Genomic DNA, 15,189 nt, shown 5'->3' with positions numbered 1-15,189 from the left:
TGACTTGATAGTTTTCAAAGTTATTGGTAAATTTTTCCAATTATTTTGGAATGCCAACATACCAAATGCATCTACATGTATGTTTACTTGATTTGGGAAGATTTTAAATCATGGTTGCAACTGAGTTTGGCACTAAGGTGGTGTTGTGTTGAATGTACAAATTTTCCTAATATATTGATTAAATTGCACAAAATTACACTAGAATTTGTAATTTTGTATATCCAAGTAAAATGCTATATATGTATAGTATGTTGAGAAGTTAGCAAAAATTTTGCTAATCCATCTAATATTAGCAAAAATAGGTAAAAGAAAATAAATAGCTATGGAGTTATCTTATTTAGCGTATAATCTTTGAACCAAATGAAGGAATGTCAAGAACTAAAGATCATCCTCAACTTTAGTGAAAATGTTAAATAGTTATGGTGGGATTGTGAGTTGGAGCCAAAAAAATGAAAAGAAAAAAAGTTACATTACCAATGACGATTATGTAATGGTTGTGTTGTGCCCACTCATACGTGATTGAGAAATTGCTATAATGAAGTGCTGAATGATATAAGGCCCTGTTCGTTATGTTATGCAATGTCAGGGGAGAGTATTCGGTTTTGCTGAAAATTTTAGCAAAATCAAAATAATTGAAATTTTTTGAAGGAGGAACCAAACTGAAGCAGTTATGAAGCAAACTGAACTAAACCAAAAACTGAATTAATTCATATGGTTCATCAGTTTTTGCTATAAAACATATATTTTTATGTTTTGATATATAGTATTTATATAAAAATTATATAAATATATATAATTTGGTTTTGTTCTGTTCTGTTATTTTATTTTATTTCATTTTAATTGTGAAAATAAACTAAACTAACTGAAAATTTTTAAAAACCAAAACTGAACTGAAGTAATGAAGTGAACCATAAAATTAACCAAACTGAAAAAACCAAGAAGTTTTGGTTTAGATGAATCTTGCAGTTCAAACTGAATAGTTCTTACCCCTGTCTAGTGGCTTTTTTTTTTTTTTTTTAAATTCCTTCATCAGAATACCACTTAGGGTATACCTTTGTTTCTTTTATCGTTCATGATGCATTTTTTGAGTTTCTGAATCTTCTTACATGGTTTTGTAGATTATTTTCAGTGATCTTGAATCAGAGAGTGACCCTAATCATGCTGGGTTGATTACGGATGTAGCTGATGCATTTATGAGTCTTGGGCACTTTCATGCTGCGTTGAAATATTATCTCATGTTGGAGTCAAATGCTGGGATAGAAAATGTAAGGAAAACTTTAATAATTTTTTTCCCCTTATTTACCCTGCAAGATGGTGCATCACATAAAAATTTTCATTCTTTTTATGTGATTTTTCTTCCATCAAATAAGATGATTTGAAGCATATGGATGAGTCAACTTCTTTTGAGTTGTCTTTTATCATAGGATACGCTTTTGAGATTAGATTTTTGGTAGGAGGCATGAAAAAGAAAAGAATTTTCCTTAAATTTTGTCAATTGATCCAGAAAGATAAAGGGGGTTCTCACTTGTGCTCATGCTTGTAATGCCTTTGAAAACTGGTTAATGAAGTGTGGCTTTATTAAACAATGTGGTGTTTTTGTCTGAAATTTGATGTAAGTTGTCAGCACAATTAAGATGTGATGTGTCAACAATGGTAATCTAAGTTCGAAGTTGCATGCTGAACATCTGGTTCATTCTGTTATTAAGACGAATGAGTTGGTTTTCCCCTTTGTAGTTGGGCCATTGTTTTGCACTTCCTTTTAGTTCTGTGCTTTGGGCTTTTGAAGCAATGTCCCTGGCTATTCAATGTGATTGGACAATGTTACGTTGTTTATTTTATTTTTAGCTTGGATCCATTTGGAGGACAATATTTTATACCATATTATATATTGTTTTCCCCCTAATTAAATGAAATATTCTCCCTTTCTCAAAATCAGAAGCCTGCAAACACAGAGTAAACACTTGAAGTGTCTGTCTGTGGTGTGCACATGTATATTCCAAATGCTGATTTTAAGTTGCATGCTCATATGTAGAGCATATACCTTATTGTTGATTTCAGTCATTGTTGACTTCATGTTGCATTTTTCTCTAGGAGGGCTATATACATTTGAAAATTGCTCAGTGTTACTTATCCTTGAAAGATAGAGTGAAAGCAGTTACGTTCTTCTATAAAGGTAACAAGAGGTCTTGACTGAAGCTTCCATTGAAATCAGATTTCACAAGCACATTTTTGCAAACAAGAGAAGTTGCCATCAAGTATCATGGCATCCTATTATCAGTATTTCTCGAAGTTAATAAGCATAATTTTTGGGTTAATTACAAAAAAGGTCCTGAAATTCAGCTCAATTTGCAATTTGTCATGAAGTACAACTGTGGCTAATGAAAATTTATGTAGTTATATGGAAACTTAACTTTGAATATGGTCATTATAGAAGGACGTGTCAATGGAAAGATTAATCTATTGATAATAAATTACAAAATCAACAATAAATGTATGTGGTTAATTCTTTTCTTTTCTATATCAAGTTAAACTTATATATCGTTATATGGATTTTATTGGCCCAACCATGATTACTCTTAATAGCTGAAGTTTAGGATTTTTTTTCAAAGTGTGGGCCATATTGCAAATTGGGGAAAGTTCACAATTTTAACTTTCTAATCCTTATTTTTTCCTAGATAAGGAGCTTAAAGCAGTTAGTTTTATCAGTGACCATATATTATCTTTGACCTGAAAACTGCTGGTCTGAATTTGATAGTATAGAATATGTTCTAATCCTACAGCCAAAACCAAGAAAGAAAAAGGGAAAAAAAAAACACTGGATCTTAGCTTGATAGTGCTTTTTATTTTTTTGGTGTGCATTTTATATTGTTTGCTTGTTCAATAATTATTTTAGACATTGAAGGGGTTGTGTAATTTTTGGTTGATCTATAATGTTCTAATTTCATCCCATGATCTCATGGCTGATGCACTTGTTAAAGCTATTAATTTGGTATATTTAGTACCAGAAACGTAAAACTACGGCTTCGTTATTGTTCTATTTGAGCATAGAATGATCAATATGAATTGCAGAAGTAAGCCATATCAAATAAACAACTGCAACAAATAACTTTACAAAGACACGGTGATGGATCATGGCAAAAAATTTTGGAAACTTCGACTGAGGCAGAAAAATAAAAGAGAAAAAAGGTAGTTGACAAGTTTATGTGGAAGTCTACAAATGGTGGAAGTCTACAAATGGTTATATATATATATATATATATATATATATATATATATATATATATATATATATTATCCTAACTAGAATGGGCTAGTTGTAGTGTCTTGGGTTTATTTAAGTCTTACTTTCATTTGGCATGTATTTCTAGTCTAGGAGTCATTTAGTATTTGATATTCTTAATTCCATATTTGTAGTTCAGCCTGATAAGGATTATGAGTTTAAATCTCTATAGGAGGTTCTAATTTGTTTTGAATTTGCATATATTTATTCTTCTAATGCTTTATAGCATAGAATCAATACAACTCAACTTAACTCAACTAAGCCTTTATCCGAAAAATTTGGGGTCGGCTATATGGATTCGCTTTCTTCACTCTAAACGATTTTGAGTTAAATCCTTAGAAATGTGTAATTCTTCTAGGTCATGTTGTACTACTCTCCTCCAAGTTAATTTAGGTCTACTCCTTTTTTTCTTTCTATCCTCTAACCTAATGTGCTCTACTTGTCTAACTTGTCTATCCTCTCATTACGGATTTTATCTAGTCTAGTATGACCACTCATCCACCTTAACATTCTCATCTCTGCAACTCTTATCTTAGACGCATACGACTACTTCAGTGCCCAACACTCACTACCATATAACATAGCCGGTCGTATGGCTGTACAGTAAAATTTTCCTTTCAACTTATTGGGAATCTTGCGATCACATAAAACTCCCATGGCTTGTCTCCACTTCAACCATCCGGCTTTAATCCTATGACTAACATCCTCCTCACATCCTCCATCTACTTGAAGGACTGAGCCGAGATATTTAAAGTGATTACTTTGGGATAGTACCACTCCATCCAAACTAACTCCTTCCCTATTACCAGTTTGGCCTTCACTGAACTTGCAATGCATGTATTCTGTCTTCGTTCTACTTAACTTAAAGCCCTTTGACTCTAGAGTACTTCTCCAAAGCTCTAGCTTTCTATTGACTCATTCTCGCGTCTCATCTATCAGAACAATATCATCTGCAAACATCATGTACCAAGGAATACTCTCTTGTATATGTTTCGTCAATTCATCTAAAACTAGTGTAAAAAGGTAAGGGCTTATAGCTGATCCTTGGTGTAATCCAATTGAGATCGGAAAATCTCTTGTGTCCCCTCCCACTGTGCGCACAATAGTAGTTGCTCCTTCATACATATCTTTCAACACTTGTATGTACCTAATAAATACCCTCTTTTGTTCTAACACACTCCATAAGACATCTCTTGGAACACTTTCATAAGCCTTCTCCAAATCAATAAAAACCATGTGTAGATCTTTCTTCACATCTCTATATTTCTCCATCAAGCTTCTAATGAGAAAGATCGCTTTCATAGTTGAACGACCGGGCATGAAGCCAAATTGATTGAGAGAGATAGAAGTATCATGATGTAGTCGATGCTCCACAACTCTCTCCCACAACTTCATAGTATGGCTCATGAGTTTAATTCCCCTATAGTTCGAGCAACTCCGTATGTCTTCCCTATTTTTAAAAATAGGTACTAAAATACTCCTCCTTCATTCATCAGACATTTTCTTTGAGTTTAGAATCTTATTAAATAATTTAGTTAACCATGCCACTCCTATATCTCCCAAACACTTCCACACTTCAATTGGTATTCCATCGGGTCCACAGGCTTTACCCATTTTCATTCTCTTAAGTGCTTTCTTACTTTTAAAGATTTAATCCTTCTAGTATAATTCACATTCTTTTCTATTGTTCTAAAGTCTATATTCACGCTATTACCATTTTGACTATTATTAAAGAGATCATTAAAATAATTTCTCCATCTTTCGTTAATGTCCTCATCTTTCACCAGCACTTTTTCTTCTTTATCCTTAATGCATCTAACTTGATTGAGATCTTGACATTTCCTCTCTCCTCCTTGCTAATCTATAAATATCTTTCTCCCTTTCTTTAGTTCCAAGTTTCTCATATAACTTTTTAAAGGCTTGTGCTCTTACTTGACTAACTGTATTTTTTGCCTCTTTCTTTGCTATCTTGTACTGTTCATATGCCTCATTATTATCACATTTAGGTAATTTCTTATACCATTCCCTTTTTCTCTTCACTGTCTTTTGTACTTCCTCATTCCACCACCATCTCTCTTTTAAGGGTGGTCTATGTCCTTTAGACTTTCCAAGTACTTTTCTAGCTACTTCTCTAATCTTTGATGCCATCTGTATCCACATAGCATTGGCCTTCATATCCAGCTTCCATGCTTCGAACTCGAGAAGCTCATTTTTGAACTTCACTTGCTTTACTCCTTTGAACTCCCACCATTTTGTTCGAGTTACACTATTTCTTCTAACCTTACTTGAATTGTTCCTAAACTTGACATCCAAGACCACTAACCGATGTTGACTTGTTAAAGCCTCTCCTGGAATGACCTTGCAATCCTTACATAGAGCTCTATTTGTCTTCCTGGTTAAGAGGAAGTCGATTTGGCTTTTATGTTGTCCACTTTTGAAAGTCACTAAATGTGACTCTCTTTTTATAAAGTAGGTATTTGCTAGTATTAGGTCGTATGTCATAGCAAAATACATGATGCTTTTTCCCTTCTCATTTCGACTGCCAAAACCAAAACCTCTATGAATATTCTCATAACCTTGCCTATCACTTCCTACATGTTCATTCAAATCTCCACCAATGAAAACATTCTCTTCATTCGGTATGCTTTGCATTAAATCATCCATATCTTCCCAAAATCTTTGTTTACTCTCACTATCTAGTCCTATTTGTGGGGCATAAGCACTAACTACATTTATTGTTTCTCCTTCTAATACTAGCTTTACTAGTATAATTCTATTTCCTACTCTTTTAACAGCTATTACAGCGTCTTTCAATGTCCTGTCTATGATTATGCCCCCTCCGTTCTTATTTCTCTCCTTTCCGATAAACCACAGTTTGTACCTTAAATTACTCACTTCCTTGCTTTTCTCTCCTATCCATTTAGTCTCCTGAATACAAGCAATATTCACCCTTCTCCTTTCCAAGGTATCCACAAGCTCCATTAATTTTCCTGTAAGTGATCCAACATTTCAAGTACCAACCCTGATCCTCCTCCTATCCTGTTTCTTCCTAATTGGTCTCCTTCTATGATATCTTCTATTGTTTTCTATGTCTATCTTGTGTTCTGTTCCACTATCTATTCTACTATCTGTCCTATGGACTAACTTCTTTACCCACACCTGTCCATGATGTGGGAACCCTTGCACTTAACAACATGGCGTGTTGCTTTCGGTGAACGCCCTACACCCTTATATATTTCTCACTATACTCGGGCTCTGATGTAGCGCGTCGTAAGTAGAGAACGCCCCAACATTTATATCATTTGAATCCATATCATAAGGTGTGACAAAATTTTTACGCTGGTTGTCACCTACCGCAACCCTCCTCCTTTATCCGGGCTTGGGACCGGCTAAGCGCAAACTACTTAGGCGGAGTTTATAGCATAGAATCAATAAATAAAAATTTCTGTAATCTCTCTCTCTATTTTTGGGTTCGTTGGATCAGCTATAATGTGGTGGGTCTTCTCTCACTTAATCCCCTTGCCTAGTCTTAGTGGGATTAGAATTTAAGACCTCTTTTTGAACATTGTTGCTGCTTTGGGTAATGTGATGTGGTTTAACCCTAGATCTCTTTGCTCCCCCTTGTGATTTGAATATCATGTCATTGATCGTAGTGCTTTGTGATATGGGTTATGACAATGCATGATTTAGATCTCCAAAATTGCTGATTGTTTGAAATCAAAGATCCAATAGTACTAGGTGATTCAATGTTTGTGGGTATATAGGGTTTGGTAAACTTATTATGATAGTAGAGTTGTTACTAGCAACAATTAAGTTCAACAACTCTTGATTATGGTAGATTGGAGAATTATGAGTCCTTGGTGGAGTCGTTGTTGCTTTCATCATTAATAAGTTGTCTAAGTTTATCCAACAAGATATGTTTTGGTGCATGATATTTGCAGATGACATGGTTTTAACAGATGAAACTTTGGTTGGAGTTAACAGGAAGTTAAGAGTTATGGAGCACCATGAAGTCTGTGGGTTCTAAGTTGAACTAAATAAAGTATATGCACAACAACTTTATCAATGCAGGGCAGGTGATTGAAATGGGGTTTAAGCTTAGATGGGTTACAGGTCCCTCAAAGCACAAATTTCTGCTATCCAAGATATATCATATAGAGAGATGGAGGAAGTAAGGAAGTCAAATATAGAATTAAAAGAAGTTGGATGAAGTAGTGAGTTGCTACAAGAGTCCTATATGACCTCAAAATACCTTTTGATTAATTGTATGTATTGCAGTGAGTGTTAGGAGGTGAAGAAATACCATATCCATGAGATGGCAGTGGTAGAAACAAGGATGCTGAGGCGGTGGTGAGGAAATACAAGAATGATCCAAGAAAAAAAAAAGATGAATACATTTGTAGGAAGGTGGAAGTGACGTCTATCGAGGAAAAGTTAAAAAGACAATTGAAATGGTTTGGATATGTGCATCATAGAAAAACAAATGCTCCAACAAGAAAGGTTGAGGTGTTGAGCACATTGAAGTGATAAAAATGAGAAAGGGAGGGGTAAACTTAAGATGACATTTGGGGCGGTAGTGAGAAAGAACATACTGGCCCTAGACCTTTCTGAAGATTTAGGTATAAATTAAGTAGAATGGAGGAAACGAATCCATATAGACCTCAATTAATTTGGATTAAGGTTTTGTTTTCATACTCAGTTACAAACAATAGTTGATTACTGGATTTTCAAGCTTTGAAATCAACCCAAAACTAGCCGTGGAGAGTCCACTCCAATCTGCAAGATGACCTACGTCATGAGGCTTGTTAAGATTATGAAGGCTTGATATACTGAAATCAAACTCAAAACCAATCCTGGAGAGTCCAACCTGCAGGATGTCCTACATTATGAGGTGTGTTAAGATTATGAAGGCTTGATGTACATTGTTGGCACAATTTCTGATACTTGATGCTTTTGGGATTAGTAACAACCTCACAATGTTTTTGAGTTGAGTTACTTGTGAGATTACTGGTTCATAATTTAATCTATATGGTGGATGCTGTTTTTTGTCTTCTTATTGATAACTGTTTACTTTGACTTCTATTTTCTTCTAAGTTGCATTCTAGGCTGTTAAACTAGACTGCATTGTAGGTGGTTAAATCAAGTGATGGGCTAACTTATGTTTCCCTTCAGCTTTGCATGCACTTGAAGATAATGTTGATTGTCGATTGGCTTTGGCATCGCTTATCCTTGAAGATGGTAAAGAAGATGAAGCCATTTCTTTGCTATCGCCTCCAGAAAATTCAGGTATTACTAGTTTGATAAGAGTTTTCTGTTGTAGTAAATTAAAATATGCTGGCTTGATGCTTATATTCTTTGTCTTGTGGCTTACATTTGCAGATTCTGTCAACTCAAGTTCTGATAAGCAGAAGCCATGGTGGCTTGACGGGAAAATAAAACTGAAGCTTTGCCACATATATAGGGCTAAAGGAATGTTTGAAGACTTTGTCAACACAATATTCCCTTTGGTTCGTGAGTCACTTTATGTCAAAACCCTCCGTCAGAAGGTAATTGCACTTTGTATAATGTTAGTGACTTGTACATCCTGCTGTCTTTTACATCTGTGTCTCTCCAAAATTATCAGATGAACATTCCACATGGGTAATCCACCTTAACATACAAACATTTTATTGGATATCTAGCTCAACTCATCAAAATCCCCAAACTAGTTGGTTAGCTATAAGGATCTGTTTCCTCCTTCCTACTCAGTTTTGGACTGCATCTTCAGAAAGATTTAGTGCTGTTAAGTCCTTTCTCACTGCTCACTACTTTTTACCACTGCATCCTGCGTTTGCTGTTCACTTTCTTGATCCTGCAATAACAATGTTGTCAACCTACCGTATTGGTGTATCTGTTGGTCTATTATTCACATGTCCAAATTTTCTATTCTCCTTGCAATTTTTCTTAGTAGGTGCCCCTTCTAAGTTGAACGAAGACAGAATACATGCATTGCAAGTTCAGTGAAGGCCAAACTGGTGATAGGGAAGGAGTTAGTTTGAATGGAGTGGTACTGTCCCAAAGTAATCACTTTAAATATCTAGGCTCAGTCCTTCAAGTAGATGGGGGATGTGAGGAGGATGTTAGTCATAGGATTAAAGCCGGATGGTTGAAGTGGAGACATGCCACGGGAGTTTTATGTGATCGTAAAATTCCCAATAAGTTGAAAGGAAAATTTTACCGTACAGCTATACGACCGGCTATGTTATATGGTAGTGAGTGTTGGGCACTGAAAGAGTCGTATGCGTCTAAGATAAGAGTTGCAGAGATGAGAATGTTAAGGTGGATGAGTGGCCATACTAGACTAGATAAAGTCCGTAATGAGAGTATTAGAGAAAAGGTAGGAGTGGTGTCAATTGAAGATAAGTTGAGAGAAGGGAGATTGAGATGGTTTGGTCATGTGAAGCGTAGACATACGGAGGCTCCAATTAGACAAGTAGAGCACATTAGGTTAGAGGATAGAAAGAAAAAAATGGGTAGACCTAAATTGACTTGGAGGAGAGTAGTACAACATGACCTAGAAGCATTACACATTTCTGAGGATTTAACCCAAAATCGTTTAGAGTGGAGAAAGCGAATCCATATAGCCGACCCCAAATCTTTGGGATAAAGGCTTAGTTGAGTTGAGGTGCCCCTTCTACCTTGTTACGAATGCATTATTTCCTTACCCAATTTTCACTTAGCATTCTTATTTTTGCCATAGTAACTTGTGTAGATATTGGTTCTTCACCATCATTGCTCTCTAACTTTCATCATTGCTGGTTGATCCATGGTCCGGTAAAACTTCCTGTCCAACTGAGCTGGTATTTTGCTGATTACATAGGATTCATATCACACTTGTGCACTTGATGTCTTCAGCTATCTTGGTTTATTTTTGTGGTTGACATTCTCCTTACTTCCCCCACTCTTTTCTGTAATGGAGCCTATGTATTTGAAGCAAGCGCTTTGTGAGACCTCTATGCCATTTAGGTTACTGCTTAGTTATCTAACATACAAGAAATTTACATATCCTATTGTTTTTTCACCCTTAATGCCAAGTTAATTATGCATTTTTGGTTGATGTTTTTGGATCCTATTATTGTGTATACATGTGGTTTTTCATTCTCAAGTGTTTTTTATGCAACTTTGGCAATTGCTTAAGAATTTAGCTGCAATAAACTCATTTTTCATTCAGTTGCTACTTTTAAGTATGGATCTTAAGTTGGTGTCCTCGTCAGCTCTGCTGGATATGCTATGTGATATGCACTCAACAAAAATAATCTTACCAGACAGGAAATGTTTACAGTCAATAGATTGCTGTGCAAAAAACATGGACATTATTATTACTTTCTCTATACTGATTTGGTCCTTGATATAAATTAGGTAAAGAAGAGGCTGACCATAAGTGTTCTTCGTAAAAGAACCAAAATTCTGGATGTTGGGGAAACTGTTGATGTATTTGGTGGAGTCAGACCGTTGGCTTCTCGTTCGGATCTGTAAGCATTTAATTATGCTTTTTCATTAATTAAAAAAAAATTCAATGTTTAATGGTGAGGTTGGTCCTTTTGGACTGATACCCAAACTAATCCATCAACTTTTGATGGCTGACCTTTTTAGGCTGATCAATATGGTGTTTAAACATACTTAATCGGTTTCTTGATTTATCCATTATCACCTTGATTGATTTGCAATTGTGGTTTTAATCAACTTTATTCTTTAACTGTCTTAAATTCTTATTACTTAGTTTTTCTTTTGGGAACACGGCAAGTTTAGGTCAACAGAGATGCCAACTCCTTTTGACTTTCGGTTAACTAGCATTTCAGCCTGTGCTTCATGGATGAGTTGTCTCTCTCAAGCTCGGCCTTAATAGTAAATAGATTTTCTATATAAATATTAGTCTACCTGATGCAGGATTTTCTAAGGGATTTAGAACTACCTATTTAGGAAGAAACATAGAAACGCATTTTATTCATTTAAGAAGTTTCTGTTGGTCTGGATTCCTAATTTTGTTGTTTAGGATACTAAATCCTAATACTAGTAGGATTGCAAATACTACTATAAATACCTATGTCCTCTAGGTATTTTGGCAGGCTTTTTGTGATGATTGACAATCGATTTTGAGAATTAATAAAAATTTGAGAATTGTTTTCTCATCCCATTGAGTGTTCTCTTTTGGCTCTACATCACTACCAATAAATAAAATATTTTCATAAACCCATGAACCATAGATAAAATTAACAGATTGATAATGGACAGTATTAATCATAACTCAGTTGCTAGTAATATTAAGTCAGTGTTAATATAATTCAGTATGAATCATAGTCAAAATAATATTAGTCTACCATTAAATCAAATATTTTCATTAACCCATGAACCGTAGATAAATTAATGGATTGATGATACAACTTCAGCAATTGCTTTAGAAATTAGTTATCAACACTTTTTTCATTTAGTTGCTACTTCGAGTTCCAAGTATGGACATATTGGTTCTTAAGCTTATTCCAAAAAACTAAACATACTTAATAGAAATATTGTCTAAGTTTGTACCTGTAAGCTAATTAAATCAAATATTAGTCTACCTGATGCAGGATTTTCTAAGGGATTTAGAACTACCTATTTAGGAAGAAACATAGAAACGCATTTTATTCATTTAAGAAGTTTCTGTTGGTCTGGATTCCTAATTTTGTTGTTTAGGATACTAAATCCTAATACTAGTAGGATTGCAAATACTACTATAAATACCTATGTCCTCTAGGTATTTTGGCAGGCTTTTTGTGATGATTGACAATCGATTTTGAGAATTAATAAAAATTTGAGAATTGTTTTCTCATCCCATTGAGTGTTCTCTTTTGGTTCTACATCACTACCAATAAATAAAATATTTTCATAAACCCATGAACCATAGATAAAATTAACAGATTGATAATGGACAGTATTAATCATAACTCAGTTGCTAGTAATATTAAGTCAGTGTTAATATAATTCAGTATGAATCATAGTCAAAATAATATTAGTCTACCATTAAATCAAATATTTTCATTAACCCATGAACCGTAGATAAATTAATGGATTGATGATACAACTTCAGCAATTGCTTTAGAAATTAGTTATCAACACTTTTTTCATTTAGTTGCTACTTCGAGTTCCAAGTATGGACATATTGGTTCTTAAGCTTATTCCACAAAATTGAACATACTTGATAGAAATATTGTCTAAGTTTGTACCTGTAAGCTAATTAAATCAAAAGACTTAAAAAATGAAAGCTTTTGTTCATAACTTCAACATAGAAACCTAAATTTTGTACTAACTTAAAAAAATGAAAGCTTTTGTGTGCATTCCAATCGAGTGAAATGGTACAAAAATATAAGATAGGAACACAGAGTGGGAGGGAGGGAAAGAGGAAAAGAGGGAGAAATTACTAGGAAAAGAGAGATTTTTATAGGGAGTAAATATGAACCTGTCAAATCATAGATCTCTGCTTTTACACATGGAATCATTGAGAAAATTGGCTGCCATGAAATAGTCGACCTATTAGAAGTAAGAACTAGAAGTCAACAGAAGTTATATAGCATTAGGATATATTTGATAGAATTAGCTCAGCCCCTGAGGTGAAGAGCAGCTTCAGTTTCCAACATCGAATTCCAACCGATGGTGAAGCTAGCATCTTGAGATTTTTGTGAAATTGAATAGTTTATCTCAACTATTGCAAATCCAACGAAGGAATGAACCTTGAACTTCTCAAGCAAGATAGTGATGGAGTTAGATGAGACATAAGAGAGAATGTGGTGACAACAATGAAGATGGCAAGAGGGAGAGGACAAATGGTGCAAGAGAGAGAGAGATAGAGAGAGATCTAGCAATGATGGGAAAGAGATGTGAGAGGAATTTTGTTCAGCCAGTTTTTCTTTGTAATTTTTGGCTTTATTCCCCTTCTATCGTTATTAATCGACATTGATTAGTTATAACTAAGGCTAAATTTACTGGACAAAAGTGATGGCAAAAAGGGATTTAAAAACATTGAAATAGCTGGAAACACCATATGAGGAAGGAAATGCATGTACGATGAGATGAAAACCAACTTTTAGGACAAAAAGTTGTTCAGGATTAGATTCCTTGGAAAACAAAGTTGAATGGTGTGGCAAAAATTAATTTGAAAAGCATGCTTTTCAACAGTACTTTTGTGTCTTGCCCTCTGATGTATTATTATTGATTCTAAATTAGGTTGACAAGAATAGTAGACTAACTGTTCAGTGACTAATTCCCTGAATTAGAATGAAGGCTTCTAGAGCTCGGAAGTTGCTTCAAAAAAGGGAAGAACAGAAAGCTGTGGCAAGGGCTGCTGGTATTGATTGGCATGGTGATGATTCAGAAGATGAGTCTTTGGTAAGTGTTATCGATTGTATTGCAACTTAATTTGTCAGTTCACTTAACTGTGGAATTCTATAATTTGGGCCTGAAACCCTGGGACATAATTTTTTTCTGGGCTGTCTGCAGGAAGAAGAAATCAGAGTGCCCCCCCTTCCTAATTTTTTGAAGGATGAGGAGCATCACAATCTGATTATAGATGTATGTATTTTTCTTCTCCTTTCTTTCTTTTCATTCATCTTTACGCCTATCTTGTTTCCTTTTCTGTTCAAAACCTTCTTTTCTCCCCCTGCGCCGTTTCTTTGACAGTTGAAGGTTTTTTTTTTTTTTTTTTTTTTTCCCCACTTCCCTATTGTTGAGTATTTCAATCAATGTTGGATAAATTCACTATTTCTTTTCTCCAAGATTTCATCTTCTTTTGGATGGTTTATAGTTGTGCAAGGCACTGCAATCTTTGCAAAGGTATTGGGAAGCACTAGAGATTATTAACCTCACTCGGAAATTGGTGTACAAGAAACTTCCTGTTGAGAAGAAGGAGGAACTTCAGTCTATTGCAGCTCGTAATTCCCTAAACCTAATTAATTGATGATCATCTTTTACATCAATTCCAAGGGAGGGAGGGTTCTGATAGTGCTTTTTTAAAAAACAAAATAAAATGGAAGAATAGTACCCTCCACGGTCTATTTCAGTGGATATACATCCTAAAACAATGCAATTGAATATTTCTTTATTAAAGAATAAATTTGTGGAGACTATCGAGTCTTGAGGCTGCATTGAACAGGGTACTTGTTTACATTTCTGCAGAAATATCATACAAGACCACAGATCCTAAGCATGGGTTTGACTGTGTAAAATCAATCGTTCTGCAGCATCCATACAGCCTTGCTGCCTGGAACTGCTATTACAAAATAGCTTTAAGGTACATAATCAATAGTACTTTTCTTAGGTTGAAATATATTTTCATGAAGTAGCCTACTTTGCAGATATGCCTAATACTTTATCATAATTAAGTATTTTGAGGCCTGTATTTTATAGGGTTATATTCATATTTGGAGCTGTAAATATGTCTTGATTTATGTTTATGGCACAATAAGAAGCAAGAGAGTCAAAACTCAGAAAACAGAAACTGAAAAACTAATACTTTCCAAATATACTGAATAATAATAAAAGACATTCTTTTGAATGTTCCTAAAGCATGGGCACATAAGAAGCCTAGAAAACCATCTTATCTCATAATAAATTGAACGGGAAAAATCTGATTTTAAAAATGTCGGCTCCTTTCTACTTCCATTTCAAACCCAAAAAATTCTCCAACTTCTTGACATATCCTGCTGTCCTCAAAACATCAAAAAATAGCCCAAGTGACCTCACAATGTAAAGACAGTTGAAAGAAAACTTTAGTGTTCATATTAGCAAGCATGTTCATGTTCCATAAGCTCTTGCAGCCTCACAAAATTATTTATTTTGAAATGAGTGAAATGTTTGTTTGATTCATGTCCTTAATGCATTAGTAAAACTCCAAGTTTCTT

General features: G+C 34.6%; 1 protein-coding gene across 3 annotated transcripts in view; it reads left to right on the top strand.

Annotated features, from left to right (window-relative positions):
• Positions 1–15,189, top strand: part of LOC110631893 (uncharacterized) — a 38,857-nt gene that overhangs the window by 15,499 nt on the left and 8,169 nt on the right. For all 3 annotated transcript variants that reach the window (XM_058131928.1, XM_058131927.1, XM_058131929.1), the window contains exons 7-15: positions 1,119–1,265; positions 2,092–2,173; positions 8,453–8,566; positions 8,660–8,826; positions 10,679–10,791; positions 13,567–13,678; positions 13,790–13,861; positions 14,094–14,220; positions 14,465–14,579. In XM_058131928.1, the coding sequence (XP_057987911.1) occupies positions 1,119–1,265; positions 2,092–2,173; positions 8,453–8,566; positions 8,660–8,826; positions 10,679–10,791; positions 13,567–13,678; positions 13,790–13,861; positions 14,094–14,220; positions 14,465–14,579 (1,049 nt within the window). The remainder of the gene's footprint in view (positions 1–1,118; positions 1,266–2,091; positions 2,174–8,452; positions 8,567–8,659; positions 8,827–10,678; positions 10,792–13,566; positions 13,679–13,789; positions 13,862–14,093; positions 14,221–14,464; positions 14,580–15,189) is intronic.

The sequence above is a fragment of the Hevea brasiliensis genome, chromosome 13, assembly GCF_030052815.1.
Source record: "Hevea brasiliensis isolate MT/VB/25A 57/8 chromosome 13, ASM3005281v1, whole genome shotgun sequence".
In the NCBI taxonomy this organism is placed as follows: domain Eukaryota; kingdom Viridiplantae; phylum Streptophyta; class Magnoliopsida; order Malpighiales; family Euphorbiaceae; genus Hevea; species Hevea brasiliensis.
This window is presented reverse-complemented; position numbering and strand designations above follow the sequence as displayed.